This window comes from Staurois parvus, unplaced genomic scaffold (genome assembly GCF_062004578.1).
Source record: "Staurois parvus isolate SC_StPar_1 unplaced genomic scaffold, SC_StPar_1.0 ptg000312l, whole genome shotgun sequence".
Classification (NCBI taxonomy): Eukaryota; Metazoa; Chordata; class Amphibia; order Anura; family Ranidae; genus Staurois; species Staurois parvus.
The window spans coordinates 679,795-695,502 of NW_028318108.1; the positions used below are offsets into that span (position 1 = coordinate 679,795).

Below are 15,708 nucleotides of genomic sequence, written 5' to 3' on the forward strand. Positions count from 1 at the left end.
ATTGTCATGTGACTTGCTGTGATTGGTCAAAGTGGTCACATGGTACCAGCAATGGGCTGGTACACAGATTGGTCATCGGCTGTGTCCTATGGCACACCCAAAGCAATGATCTGGGAGGACCTCATATGATGCCCACCCAGATCGATGTGTCCTGCTTGGCCGTCATTCAGTTATTTCAGTGAAAAATGTGGGTTAACTGTGGAATAGTACCAATTTAAGTTTCATGTAATGGAGCTCAAAACAAAGTGCTACAATGAATATACTCTGTGGCCACTTTATAAGGGACACCTAAAATAGCCAAAAACCAGAGTAGATGACTGCCATTTAATAAATATCTAAAGCATACATTGTCATAAAGGTTCAATTAGTGCTCATAATGAGGAGAACGATGTACAGCCAGTGAATTGCGGTTCTCTGGGTGAAAATCTTTATAGACCTGTGTAGGAACGGCATCACTGAATGTATATGAATATGATGGGCAGAAGATCACACTAACAGACCATGTAAAAGTAGGTTACAGAGGGCATGTGAACACCAAAACTGAACACCTGAGGACTGGAAGAATATTGCCAAATATGACCGCTTTCAATTGCTGCTGTAACATTCAGGTAAGAGTCAGAAAAAGATGCCTAAACAACAAATGCACAGGAAACATGATGCTATCAGGTCAATGTGATCTAAAATCCCCAAGGAATGTACACAGTACCTTACTGTTCTGATGGCAAAAGGGGATCCTACCTGTGCTAGATAGGTGTACCCTATAAAATAGCCAATGAGTATGTAGCTTTTTGTTAAAATTAAATGTGTGTGCTAGGTTGCCATTTTTTGTCCACATAATGACTGACTATCTTATTATAGAACTGCACCCAAAGAAAACATTTTGAATGGATCCTGCTGAGAACAGTCAAAACTTTGTGTGAGTTAAGTGGGCCATAGATGGATCAAAAGTTGGCAAATTCAGCAAGGATTGGCCAAATATCGATCCAGAACTTGATAGTTTGACTTCTGTCGAACAGGAAAGTTGGAAGACTTTTGCAATCAGAATGGGCTATCAGAATACACCAATCGACAACGGAGTCCCACTGTCAGAATATTATGTCTCAGCGGGGTTAGATTCCTTCATCCACTTTGCTTGTGCAGATGGAGGAATCCATTTTTATTTTTTGTTCAGCTAATCATCTATAGCCAGTGTTACTTGTATTCTCTGGTGTCCTGTGCATATGAGCACATTGCCACAATGAACAACCCAGTGTTCTCATTAAAACTGTATGTCATCTTCTGTCGAGAGCACATCAGAAGCAGGTAGCATGTTTAAAACACCCTGGAAACAACTAAACTCAGGCAAAGAGTCTTCAAGGTTTGAATTTTGGTTGAGTGTCTTCATCCAAACCGAAATGTTTACTTTTAAGCTGGATTGCTTTTTAAATATGAACCCGGACAGTCTGCGAGTAATGTAGTATGGTATTAACTCAGGAAGAAAAAATAAAAGCATGAAGCAAACTTTTTTCTGCTTTATTTATATTCAGGTAAAAACATGAACCTGATGAAGATTATTGCAGATCTGAGAAATCAGCACATAGAACAGGACATTGAGAACATTTGCTTTCATTTGTGTCAAAATATTTTCCATCCCCCCCTTCCCAAAGTAGAACCAGAAAAAAAATCTTAAAAAAAATATAATAATAATAATCTGAAGAGGAAAGAAAATTAAACAGGGCATTTAACTGTATTTTTATATTTTTTTTAAATGTACATTAAATTGAAATGCTATGGCTGTATTACAATAAATACAGGCCAGCCACGTTTCCTTTAAGTTTTACATTTTAAACAAATCAAAGAAAAAAAAAAAAAAAAAAAAGAACACAAAAACCAAAACAAAAAACCACTCAGTTCTGTATATACTGTGTAAACAGTTTAATGGATCCTGTAAAAAGGCCAGTATAAACCATGGACTTTCTGCTGCCACACTGACCAGCAGCACCATGCACTTCTGGAGAGCGCCAGCTAATAACCACCTCAGGTTTCCAACTATTGTTTAGAGGCGGAGCTTCATGAAAACTAACAATGAGGCTTTTTGCCGTCAAATCTGCACACGCAGGAAACAAAATTGCACATAAAAAGTTATCAGGGAGGCTGCGTCAAGTGAGAAAAACACTCAACTAAATAACTAGATTTTTTTTTTTTTTCTTTAAAGAACAGGCTTTGCATTTTTTCCCCCATGTACATGTAGGCAGAATCTGCATTGCAATGGGTAGAACCGGTGGAGCGTGGCATCTTGTGTATTTAGCTTGATGGATACACACAGACGGGGATTTTTAAACTGCACAGCAATATTTATTTTTTCCAGCTTCAAAAACATCCCTTCCTTTTTTTTTTGGATATTGTTTTTAACATCCCTCCTCTTTTAAAGTCACACGGCAAAGCAATTTAAAAACTTCACTCTTCAAATAAAGGATAATTTAAGCAGAAGAAAAACTTTCTAAACAAACATGTCATGGATTTTTCAAGCCTGATCAGTTTAGGCGTCCAGGGGTAATTTAATGGAGCTAGCACATCTTTTGTAATTTTTTTTTTTTTTGTAATTTTTGGATGAGCTTGTAATAATCTGCATCGGTTTTCTCTACAACAAGGAGGGCTTTGCCGCCTTGACTCTGCTGATACTTTTAGAAAAAAGTACTCATGATGTGTTTTCCTTTGTAGTGGGCTCCATGGTAAGTTCGTGGATCAGGAAAGATGGAATGACTGTTGCCCTTCACGTGCAGCGATTAATAGTTTGTCGCGCATAATGTCAATGCTAGAATAGTCTGGCAACTTAAGGTAGTTGACGCAGGTCATAACAGAGGGCAGGAAATCGTCTGGGTTTTCGGTAGATTCGAAGGTCTTGCGGACTATGGTGAGAGGAGGGTTCAAGGCCCGGAAGCCTATAAATGAAAGAGGAAGAGCAAGTTGGTTAGGACTTTTCACAATAACAGCAACCTAGAATGCCTAAAGAGTATGAAATGTAAAATTAACTGCTCCTATTTGATCACCTTTGGTCTTTCAGATATACCATTGAACGCATTTACAAAACTTAGCCATTTAAAAAGTGAAAGAAAGATTTGTTTATTTTGTCAGAAATTCAGGGCGGTCTTGTTCTCTACTTGGTTATCCCAAAGAGTCTATTTAGCCTTCCCTGTTCTTATTTTTAAAAAAGTAAATTACTGCCTATGCTGTGAAGATGAAGACAGTAGGAATGTTTGAATAGTTAACCAAAAGAATACGGGGCAGGGATGACACCTGTCAGTCCACAAGAATTATGTGTGTCGTCAGCCTCTAGTGTTAAACAAGGAGCTGAGTTAATTTCTGGTTCTGGTCAACAGGTATTTGTCTGTATTTGCAGGATCTTTAGATGGATAAAAATGGAGAAATGAGATGTACCCTGTGTATTTTTTTTCTTATTTTGTATTGCTTGTCCTGCTGTTATATGTAAAAATACACATGTACATATGCATTCCCAAACTTCCATGAAAGCAAATGTTTCAAGAGCCTGGAATTTTTTTTTTTTTTTTAAACGAATAAGGCCTCTTGCATACAGCGTTTTTTACTGATCTAAAAATGCAGCCCATTGCTTACAATGTGCCTGTACACACAGGCATGCAAGTGCTAAGTTTTGATCAGGGAAAAAAAGAAAAAAAAAAGAAAAAATCTGAGTTCATAGTCAGTATTATGTGCTAGTACACGAAAATATGCACAAATACACACAAAACTGCCTAACAAATGCCAAAAATACTTCCAAAAATGCTGACTGCTCAAACATCAGTACCAAGTGCAAGAGGCCTTAGTTTCTTTCCTTCAGATACTAGAAGCACATGGGCTTCACCTACACAAGTTACAATAGCTAAGGCTTACCCTGATCATAAAAACATGAATAAGTATGGAGTATATATTAGCTCATTTTACAGTTCCTGCAGAAAATCCCTAAAACGTAAACATAAGGAAAAGCGCACAGCAGTATGAACACAGAATTAGGTAGAATCTCTGTCAGTTCACATGCATGCACACTCTTTCACGTGTTTTGAAAATGAATCAATGTGAGTTTCGCAAATGTCTGCCTTAAGAGCTCAGAAAAAAAAAATTATCTAAAAATAATAAAAAAAAAAACTCTAACAGCTTCCCCTCTGCTCTACAGCAGAAATACTGCTACATGGCGGCAGGGCTGCGCAAAATCACATATATACACCATATACTGCCATTGGCGGCTACAGATGTTGTTCACTGGCCAAGAAACAGTGACAGGGGAGAGACCTGTGTGTAAACAACACAGGTTTCTCTCCTGCCAGCAATAACATGCTGCTGTGTATTTCTCTACACAGCAGAGAAATACACAGCAGCATGTTTCCCTAGTAAATCACACACACAGCACAAAAAGTAAAACAGCACACAGTTAACCCTTTGATCGCCCCAGATGTTAACCCCTTCCTGCCCAGTGTCATTAGTACAGTGTCAGTGCTTTTTATTAGCATTGATCACTGTATTAGTGTCATTGGGATGTTCGTGGCAGTTAGTCAGTTCCCACCCAGTGTCAGAATGCCCGCCACAGTCCTGCTATAAGTCGCTGATCACCGCCATTACTATTATAAAAAGGAAAAAAAAAAATATTCCAGTATATATACCGCCATTTGTAGACGCTATAACTTGCACGTAATCCAATTAATTTACATGCATTGGGTTGTTTTTTTTTTTAGCAAAGACATGTCGCGGAATACATTTTGGCCTAAATTTATGACAAAATTAGATTTTTTTATAGGTTTTACTGGATATGTTTTATAGCAAAAAGTCAAAAATATTGTTTTTTTTCCAAAATTGTCGGTCTGTTTTTGTTTATATCTCAAAAAATAAAAATGTAGAGGTGATCAAATACAACCAAAAGAAAGCTCTATTTGTGGGGGAAAAAAAAAGGACATAAATTTCATTGCATGACTGCGCAATTATCAGTTAAAGCAACGCAGTGCCGGTCTGGTCGGGAAAGGGGGGGGGGACGCAACTCCTCTGGAGAGCAATTGGTTAATACATACTAAAAGAAAAAACAAAATGTGTATGGTAAAGAACTACCATCTTTTCCCTAAAAACCTGAAAGCTTTTTTCTTTTTTTGCAGAAAAATGGGGTAGGAGCTTTCTTTCAGTGAACAGTAAAATTGTGGAGATCTATGGACTTGCGCACAAACCTTCCTGAAATTAACTATACTACAGGCAAATACAGAGACGTGAATGCTGGCAGAGAATAATTGCTCTGGATTCCATTAAATATTAATGATACAGACAAGATCAGGTCTTACCTCCAACCGGCAGTCTTGGACTTCCTGTGACAAACTGTAGGAATAACCTCTGCTGCTCCTTATCAAAACTACTGAGAATTTCAAACAGGAATTTCACAGCTCGACTGCAAAAAAAAAAAAAAAAAAATTGAAGTATTTAGCAGAAGCATTAGTTACATTATATCTCCTCAGTGCAACAAGCTCCGCTCAGATTGTCTAAAGTGTCTAAAAAATGCACAGACATCATATGCCACTGTCTGAGTTGAGCGGCAACTGACATGAAGTCTTATAGAAAATTACAAACATGGATACAAATTGGCATAAGTACTGCATTATGAAGTCACTCCCCTCTTTTACAAGGTTATTTGATGGAGAATTCATTTGCGGATACTGAGAAATCCAGTTATTAATGGAGGAATTAATTCTTGGATCAGAACATTAGAGCCACTCCACTGCAGGGAATCAATCAGTGGAAGCGATTAGGCCAGCAGCTGATCGGAGTGGAGACAATATAACACTGGTTTAACAAGCAGTCAAATTTTGATTGATGAGTGTGCATTTCACTGTCCTTTGTGACAGGTTACACTTTAGATTTATTTTATTTCATGGATTACATGATTGAAGAAGGAATTTGTATAGGATTACTTTATACCCTGAATTTTGAACTTTTTCAGTTATTTTTTTTTTTGTTAAATCAGATAAAATTGTTTAGATAGGATGTTTTTAGTTCAGTACTACAAAGAATATATCACTCCCTTTGGTTAGCAAAATATATTACACTTACACACACACACACACAAAAGTATTTATCCCCTTCCTGATTTTATTTTTTCTTAGCATATTTGTCGCACTTAAATGATTCAGATCAAGCAAACTTTAACATTACACAAAGATAGCACAAACAAATACAAATTCAGATTTTAAATGATTTAATAAAAAAAAAGAAAAAAAGGAAAAAAAAAAAAAGAAAAGAAAAGCTGTCCAAACCTGCCTGGCCCTACAGCCCCCTACCTAAACCTAATAAGTGGTTGTGCCACCCTTGGTGACAACAACTGCAATTAAGCGTTTGAGATAACTGGCAATGAGTCTTTCACAGCGCTCTGTAGGAATTTTGGTCCACTCTTCTTTGCAGAATTAATCAAAAAATACATCTGCGCTAAGATCAAAAAGAGAAAACAAAGCAGCTGCTAACCACTGTGATACCAGGTGAAAAAACAAACAAAATAGCAGTGCTAAAAATTAAACCTAGAAATCAATAAAAATCCAAAAATTGTATAACTGTGCATTTCATACAATAGTGAAAAAAAACTAAAACTTTATGGACCAGGTGGACCATAAAGTTAAAGGGTCAAAGCACTCAGCTTGAAGATTGTGCAATCACAACTTCAGGTCAGTAGCAGGCTAGTAGCCGTCCTTTGTTCCAGACAATAGTCCCCTCTGGGAATGGCATTAGTCCATGGACCACATTTTGGTTTTTGCCTTTACAGGTTCACTGATGAGTTCAACTGGACAAAGTTGTGTGTGTCAGTTCAGTTGGAGGCTGCTGCCCATCTGCAAGTGCCATCAGAGCCTGCTACAAGGACTATAGCCATTCCCAAACGGAAAATTGTCTGGAACAAAGGACTTGACATTAGTTTCATCTTCTAATGGTCTGTCTATTCTGGAGTAACGTCTTCTACAGCTACTGGCCTGCTTTGGTGAAGTTGTGATTGACCAATCTTCGAGCTGAGTGCTTTATGACCATTTATAACTTTATGGTCCACCTGGTCTGGTAAGAGGCCCTATATGTGGAGGTGATAGAGTCTTTTCACATCATGGTGTACCATTGCAACAGATCGCACTTGGCACTTTATGTACACTGATTGGTTTTTGGAGAAGGGGGGACTTTAATTGCAACATGAATTTGTTTGAATGGACACTTAAATTTTCACTTTAATTTTACCATGGTTTTCTTTTTTCCACTGTTTACTGATTGTATTCACTATATGAAAATTTATTGTTATATAATTTTGGGATTTTTATTGATTTCTAGATTTAATATTAAAGCCGTTACTTTGCAGAATTGTTTTACTTCAGCCACACTGGAGGGTTTTCGAGCATGAACAGCTCTGATGTAAGTCCAGACTTTGACTAGGCCACTCCAAAGCTAATTTTTTTATTCCCTCGCAGAGGTGAACTTGCTGGTGTGTTTTGCATCACTATCCTGCTGCATAATCCAATTCCACTTGAGGCTTAAGGTCACAAACTGATGGCTAGACATTTTCCTTCAGGATTTTCTGGTCGAGAAAATCATGGATCCATCAATTACTGCCAGTCATCCAGGTCCTGAAGCTGCAATGCAGCCACAGACCATCACACTAACACCAAATTTGACTGTTATGTTTTTTTTTATGAAAAGCTTTTAAGGCAGATGTAATGGGGCACACCTGCTAAAACGTTAATCTTTTGTCTCAACAGTCCACAGAATAGTTGCCTAAAAGTCATGAGGATAATCAATTTTTTGGCAAATGTGAGACAAACCTTGGTGTTCTTTTTGGTCAGCAGTGACTTTCGCCTTGGAACTCTCCCATGGATGCCATTTTTTGCCCAGTCTCTTTCTTATTGTTGAATTATGAACACTGACCTTCACTGAGGCAAGTGAGGCCTACAGTTCTTTAGATGATGTTCTGTGTTCTTTTATGACCTCCTGGATGAGTCATCATTGTGCTCTTGGAGCAGTTTTGATTTTTTTTCTTGGAGTCCCAAGGCCTTAGAAATGGCTTTGCAACCTATTCCAAACTGATACTTGCCAATTATTTTGTTTCTCATCTGTTCTTGAATATTTTTACATCCTGGCATGATATGTTGCTTTTTGACATCTTTTAGCGTAATTTACTTTGTCAGACAGCTATCCTATTTAAGTGATTACTTGATTCAACAGGTCTGGCACTAATCAGGCCTGGGTGTGGCAAGTTAAATTTAAATCAGTAACCTGCAGCACATCATGTGATGAGAAACCAGAAGTCTCAGCAGCAGTACAGTCAATGTGCACAACGTGTGGTTCCTCGCAAACAGTTAGCCTGCTAGCTATGTACGCTTGCTGTAAATCAATACAATTGCAAGGGGGAAAAAAAAATCATTCCATTCAGTGAACTATGCCTACGATAAATGTGCCAAGTACTAAGCTTTGTTACTGACCTGTCATGTGTGTATCCATGGTCTGGCCTACAGCACTCCATCAGCGTCTTAACATCCCAAGGATCAGACTTGCTGCCACATAACAGCTGATCCAACTAAAAAAAATATATACATTAGAGAGGTTTCTGACAGTTCTACGGTCATTTCACAAAAGAAATTACATCAATTTCATCAACATGAGAAAATGAAGCAAAAGAGTTTTTTTTACCACCAACACCAAGTAAAAGGTGATGTTTTAAGGCTACAACTTGAACCATTTTTAATTGTGGGAGGACAAAGATATGGTTTATGGAAGGATACATCAGCTCCACAACACTACTGTATTGCTGAAACTCCTTCATATATTCCCTTGCTAGGGTTACAAAGGTAGTGCTTACCCTGTTATCCCAATCAGGAAATAATGTACACAAAATTAAACTGATATTGCATTAATAACAATATTTGTTAAAACAGACACTGAACTTTAAAAATGTATTTCAAAGAAATAAAAGGCACCAAAACTATTTTAGTCTCTTGATCCTGCTGTGTGCCAAGGGTGACATGCACAAACCAGGCAATCATACTGTAACATAAGTAAAACAAAAATTAAATACCTCCTCTGGGTAAAAATACTGCAGGTGGTTAAGCGGGAAGACTGATTCAAAACCATCTCTGAACGAGTCAAACTGTCGGGAAACTCCTTCATTCAGCGCCCAATAAATAACAAGCTGAAAACAAGGTGACAGATTAATGGAACCAATCTGAAAGCTGTGACTTGACCAAAATGCATTGGGTGATTATCAAGCAAATTAGCGACTCTGACATAAATCAGGCTGCCTCTTCTTTAGCAAAGTCTGTGTGACAGAAGTGTGCCTGTATTTCTGGGGCAGCCAAGTGCAACGGTTTACAAAGATATAAAACAGATTTATTATTGAAGGAGACAGAACAAATGCATGATTAATTAAGAAGTGGCCAGCCTCAGGCTTCCATCTGTCCCAGCACTATGACTAGCTGTAATCTTTTAAATAACCTGTCAAACTGTTTCACTGCCCTTATTTAGCACTGAAGTGGTTCTAAGCCTCAGATATGAAATATGAATAAAGCACATCCCTTTATAGTGTGTGCTTGTTTCAACACAGAGCACTAAGTGTCATTTGTCTGCTGCCTGGTTCCTCTGGACGTCACTACTGACTGGTTTTCCTGGTACCAAGAGAAAAAAGGTGACAGGAGCTCCAGCACACAGCCTGTGAGTGACAGCCTCAGCTGTTTCTGTGTGCTGTGTCCCTTCCCCCAAACAGCTCTCAGGGCTCCCCTTACTGAGCTCTATAGAGATCAACTTCAGCTCTCCACTTCCTGTTTTCTGAAATCTCAAATATGTTGTATAAATTCTGAACTTTGAACAGTGGTAAAGAAAAGAGCTACAAATAAACAGGTACAACTTATGTAGCAGTCACCAGACTGGGCATATGTAAAGGTTTACAACCACTTTAAGTTGTATATATACATACCATAATTTGCGGGTTCAGCAGGAACTGGAAAAATTTCAGTCTGCATGTACCTCTCTGTTCAACAGAAGTCTATCATTAGCTGGCTCCCACTGTCAGAATACAATAGTGCAGAGATTCCTGCATCCACATCGCTTTTGTGGATGTGTGGGTTTTTTTTTTGTTTTTTGTTTTTTTTAGTTCAACATGCTGGTTGAAAAAAACACAAAAAACACCTCAGCTTTAGGCTAGGCATACTGCCTTTGGTCACTGTATTCTGAAAGCAGTGGGAGCCTAATGTCAGAATACAATGACTCCGCGGGGGTATTTCTCCATTTGCCTCACTTGTGTGGAAAGAGGAATTTCTTTTTTTTTTCCAGCCGCCTTTTTTGTACAACATATTTGATAAATAATCCTCCAATACAACCAAATATAGGCATAGAGGCCAGCTGGCAAAAAAAGATTACTCAAATAGAAACAACACACCCTTATGAAGGGTGTCAATGATGGTTTTCTGCACAACTGTCAGGTCAGCAGTCTTTCCCATAATTGTGATTCCTACTGAACCAGACTGAGAGACCATTTAAAGGCTCAGGAACCCTTTGCAGGTGTTATGGCTTAATTAGCTGATTAGAGTGGGACACTTAGAAAATTAGAATATTCTGAAAAGGTGCAATATTCTAGGCTCAGAGATTGTGGATTTGGGGTTTTCATGATCTGTAAGCCATAATCATCACAATTATGACAAATCACGGCTTGAACTATCTTGCTTTGCATGTAATGAGTCTATCTCATATATTAGTTTCACCTTTTAAGTTGCATTACTGAAATAAATGAACTTTTGCACGATATTCTAATTTTTCGAGTTTCACCTGTATATACACTTCCATTTGTAAATGCTTTAACTTTCACATAAACCAATTTACACGTATTGGGATTTTTTTTCTAGCAAAGACATGTAGCAGAATACATTTTGGCCTAAATTTATGACGAAATTTGATTTTTAAAAGTTTTGTTACTGGACATGTTTAATAGCAAAAAGTCAAAGATTTTTTTTTTTTTCTCTCAAAATTGTCGGCCTTTTTTTTCCCTCTTTATAGAGCAAAAAATAAAATCCTGTACAGGCGATCAAATACCACTGAAAGAAAGCTTGGGGAACAAAAAAAAAGTGATGTAAATTTAATTTGGGTGCAGCGCTGCATGACCACGCAATTGTCAGTTAAAGTAACGCAGCGTCGTAACGCAAAAAATGGCCTGGTCAGGAAGGGGGGTAAATCCTCAGGAGGGCAAGTGGGTAATATAAGATTCTTACCCTACCTGTTTGCAAACTTTGTCGCAATGTATACTGCGTGCACAGATCAGTGTACAATTTCGACACCTGCCGGGATGAATAAACTCTTGTGCATACAGGGGAGTTACGTCATCCTGGCACAGCCAAACAAGATAGGTCAAGATCCCCAAATCAAAGTCCAGGTGAAAATGCTGGCGGAAACTAGGCAGTTTGCAGATATTGCATTGCTGGAGGAGAGTATAGTATAGTTTTAAAATGTTCCATTTACCAAGCCTTTAAGGTCACACATCTTTGTGTTCATAAAATGACTTACTGTTGTCAGCTATTTCTGCTTCAAATTTACCTTAGAACATTCTCATGTCCTTTGTACTTACCCGTACATACTCATCCAGATTGTGAATGGTGACAGGTATGTCTTTCCCTCCTTTCTTCAGTTCAATATTGGGAAAGCCCGGCAGTGTAAAATCCAGCCCCAGATCTTCCACAGAACAGCCATTCATATTCAAATTTTCTAGTGCAAACTGCAGACTCTCTTTGGTCTATAAAAAAAAAACCACAAACATTATTTCCTTTGTTGGCACAATTCATTCAGTCCATCTGTAACAATCAAAACACAAGTGCCACCTAGTGGTAAATCAGTATGTTGTCTCCTCAAGGTGAACCTGTGTTTTACCCCTGCAGAAAAAACCAAGAGGTTCACTTAAACCCCCCCCCCCCCACACCACCAAGCCCAACAGACTGTACCTACTGTACCTTCCTTTCCCCAGTTACACAGCCACAGCGAGTGATGAGAAGAGCCCTGTGTAAAGTCAATTCTGATCACATGCTCCTCCACGCTAGAACATTTCCATGGCTCTTGGTGGCTGGAGCAGCAGCAGAGTGGCAGGGCAGGACATAGGTTAGGGAGCAAATTATACTGTAAATGAAATTGTTGGAATGTTTCTGTGTTCGCAGAATTAAACTGTTAGGCCTGAACTTATAATGTAACATGGACATGTTGGAAGTCATTTTTTTCTTTAAAATTTATTTTCATGGTTTCTAAACAAAGATTCTAACAGCAGACACTCCGCTTCTTACTGCATAATTTACCAGGTTATAAATTTGGGGGGGTATGGTAGTACCAGTCAAGTTACGAGATAAGAACCGAACATGGTTCAAATAGGCAAGATTAATTGAGGGGGTCTATGTCTTGGATTAAAAAATAAATAAAAGACAACAAACTATTTACAATGATATTTCTTTTCCATGAACATCTGGAACAGAGTTCATATTAAAGTTTACATTGCATATGGTATTATTTGACAGGATTAGTTTAATAAAAAATGTCAACTGTATTATTATTAGTATTGCATGAGGTGAATATTTGCCTAAGTAATTTGGGTTACATATGACCATATTCGATTTCAATTGACATACAGTATATATATTAGCTATATTAATTGGTTTTAGGAAATTAATACATATTGGTATATATTATGGATATTATGTTTTCAACATTATAATCAATTAGTTTGAGCCCATTATATTACAACATCTGCATGCTACAGAAGAAGTTAGATAATTAAAGTGGTAGTAAACTCTTCGATAATTTTACCTACAGGTAAGCTTATAATAAAACTTATCTCTAGGAAAATATATTCTAAACGTGAACCATTTAGGAGATATTAGCCTTTTCTGATAGCTGGCACAAGCGCTCTGAAGGAACGGCATACCCGTGCCTTTCCTTAGTGTAGAACCTAACACCATGAGCGTTGGCAAAATTAAGCGAAATAAGCTGTTGCCACCTTTGTTTTTTTTGGGGTGATTAAAGTAAGGTCAGAGACGGGATAGAAGACAGGAGACAAGAATCTAACAGACGGACATAGACACACACTCACAGTAGTGAGCGGATTTAGAGTTGACATCACTGACACCACAGAATCTATATTGGTAATGTAGAACTTTCATTTTTCTGCAGGCAATTTATACACGCCTATCTCCAGCTAAAAAGTTTAGTCTGATAAAGGTTACGGTTAGTACCAGAGTTGAATTGAAATAATTTGAAATGCAGTATAAATTATCTTCACTTCAATTCTCTGGGGGGAGGATTCTCTTTGAAATATCCCCAAAGCTAATTTCAGCCTCCAATCAATGGTTTAGCTGGGAATATATGACAAAGTAGACAACTTAGTGTAACATTTGTTCTTGGCCTCAGATAGATTCTAAGATGGAGTGTCCTATGTATGGTATTCTAAATCAACTGATGCGGAGAGAATATTTGCTGCGGAGTTGCTGGTAGTTTCTTACACTGCATTTCTAGACATTTGGTTCTAATTCATTAATATTTGAAAATAAGTGCTGGCTCGAATTTCTAACCATGATTTTTGATTAGATCATTGTACTGCTAATTTGATTTATTTTTTATCATCACCTATTATATTTTATTACCATTATGCACTGATTTTTATTAATACTTATTTTTGTACATTGCTGCTTTTTATTTTGTTTTCAAATTAGCGCAAATAAAGTACTCAAATCATCAGTTATGAAAATTAGTGGGGAATCTTCTTAATTCCAGATCCCCGCTTGTTTTCATAAATTATACACCGAGTATTTTCTCAAAGCTGAAGTTCTGAAAAAATGAAGAGAAAACCTTGGGGAAGAAAGAGGATCTGGGTCTCAGGTATGAAAGATAAGAAAGGGTTCCTTACAAGGAATCACCAACTCAGACACGCCGGATGGTGAGATCATTACCACCAAAATAGGAAACCTTACTGGTAAGATATCCCAAATTGATTCAAAAGGGACGTCATTGCAGAATTGAAATTACCAGATTAAGACACCAGGGAGACACGGGTGGTCAAAGTGAGGGGCTGACATAACCATCTGCAGGTACAAAGGTCTTGACAAGACAGTTTGAACTCAAAGGTTTCTGGAATAGAATGAATAAAGGCAGAAACCTGTCCCTTCAGAGTGCTAAGGGCCAGGTTCTGGTCCAGGACAGGCTGGAGAATGGCTAGGATGCGAGGGATAAAATATTCCCAGGAGTTCAGATGCCTGGTCTTGCACTAGCCAAAGTTTGCCTTTCAGGTGTGATGGTTTTTTATTTAGCTATGAGTAAGTGGAAAAGAGTGAATGATGCCCCTCTCCTTTTTGGACCTGGTTTTCAACAGTCCTGTCAATCTTTTTTGCTGCCTGAGCCGTTTTTGCATTTTTAGCATACATTTTGAGGAATCCATCCCCACATGCACATTCAAACGTAAAAACGCATGTGTCGGGGGTGCATACCCACAAAAAGGTCAGTTGCGATACATGCTGCATATCGTTACGCACGCCAGAGGGAAAACAATTATAGCACCAGAGCTCCTGTGCAGCTCTGAATTGATAACCTGTAGGGGCTTTTAAAGCACCGCCTAGTTAGATCTAGTGATGCCAGAAAATATCTTAATCTGAAAGAATAAACGACAGATCATGTGGATTCCATGCAGAATTTGCCACAGGGTGCTATACAGGCTCAAGGCAAATCTTCTATCACACAAGATGGTTCATAATGTACAAAAACAGTAACTGATCAGGAAACTGAACCCCAAGGCAGAGAACTGTTGAATCTTGGTAGAAGTGTCAGTTGAAGTAGTAAAGAAAAAAAACAAAAAAATATTTAGAAACTAACACTGCAGAGGAGGTCCATCACCTCCAGTCACCAGAAGTGACATGTAACCCATGCTCTATAACTACCAATTCTGGGAATTTTACTTTGCAATTAGAATAATAGATTGATTTTTTTTTAATTACGATTTTTATTAATCAAGCTAAAGCAAACCTGTATTGAAATATTTAGGAGCAGTTAGCATAATAAATAAAACTAGATTTATTTTAGCATTAACTGCACAAGCAAACATGTAGGCTATTAACATTAAAGAATATGCAGACCCAACATTTCATATTACTGTACCATGTAGTTGTATGAAAAAGTATCATGTCTCTTTGTATTGCTACCTTTGTGTGAAATCCCTGGTGTTCCTGATAGTCCCCCTTTTGGAGGAATTTCCCACTCACTTCCTGGTGTTGGCTGTGACAGGAAGTGAAGAGATATCTCCCCAATGGGACATAGATGACAAAAAAACTTGACTGGAGTTATAAACTTACCTTCCCCTACAAATCAAATTTAAACTTTAAACAATTAAGAACAAAGCATACCCCAAAGTTGTCCTACCAAATAAAGTGTAGTTCCTGTGAAAATGTTAAAAAAAAGTAAAGTCAACAGCTAAAAACACTGTAGCTGCTGGCTTTAACCACTAGCCTACAGGGCACTTATACCCCCTTCCTGCACAGGCCAATTTCCAGCTTTCAGTGCTGTTGCATGACCGCGCAATTGTCATTTAACGTGCAACACTGTACCCATATGAAATTTTTATCTTTTTTTGTGACAGATAGAGCTTTATTTTGGTAGTATTTAATCACCTCTGGTTTTTTTTTTTTTTTTTATTTTTTTTAAACAAACCAA

At 37.9% G+C, this 15,708-nt stretch overlaps 1 protein-coding gene across 8 annotated transcripts in view; it reads right to left on the bottom strand.

Moving 5' to 3' along the window:
- Positions 1-1,491: 1,491 nt before the first annotated feature.
- TRIP12 (thyroid hormone receptor interactor 12) overlaps positions 1,492-15,708 on the bottom strand; it is a 179,965-nt gene continuing 165,748 nt past the window's right edge. For all 8 annotated transcript variants that reach the window (XM_089683501.1, XM_089683500.1, XM_089683505.1 and 5 more), the window contains 5 exons: positions 11,600-11,764; positions 9,065-9,178; positions 8,472-8,566; positions 5,316-5,419; positions 1,492-2,921 (listed from right to left, as the gene is read on the bottom strand). In XM_089683501.1, the coding sequence (XP_089539627.1) occupies positions 2,725-2,921; positions 5,316-5,419; positions 8,472-8,566; positions 9,065-9,178; positions 11,600-11,764 (675 nt within the window). In that variant the 3' untranslated portion in view covers positions 1,492-2,724. The remainder of the gene's footprint in view (positions 2,922-5,315; positions 5,420-8,471; positions 8,567-9,064; positions 9,179-11,599; positions 11,765-15,708) is intronic.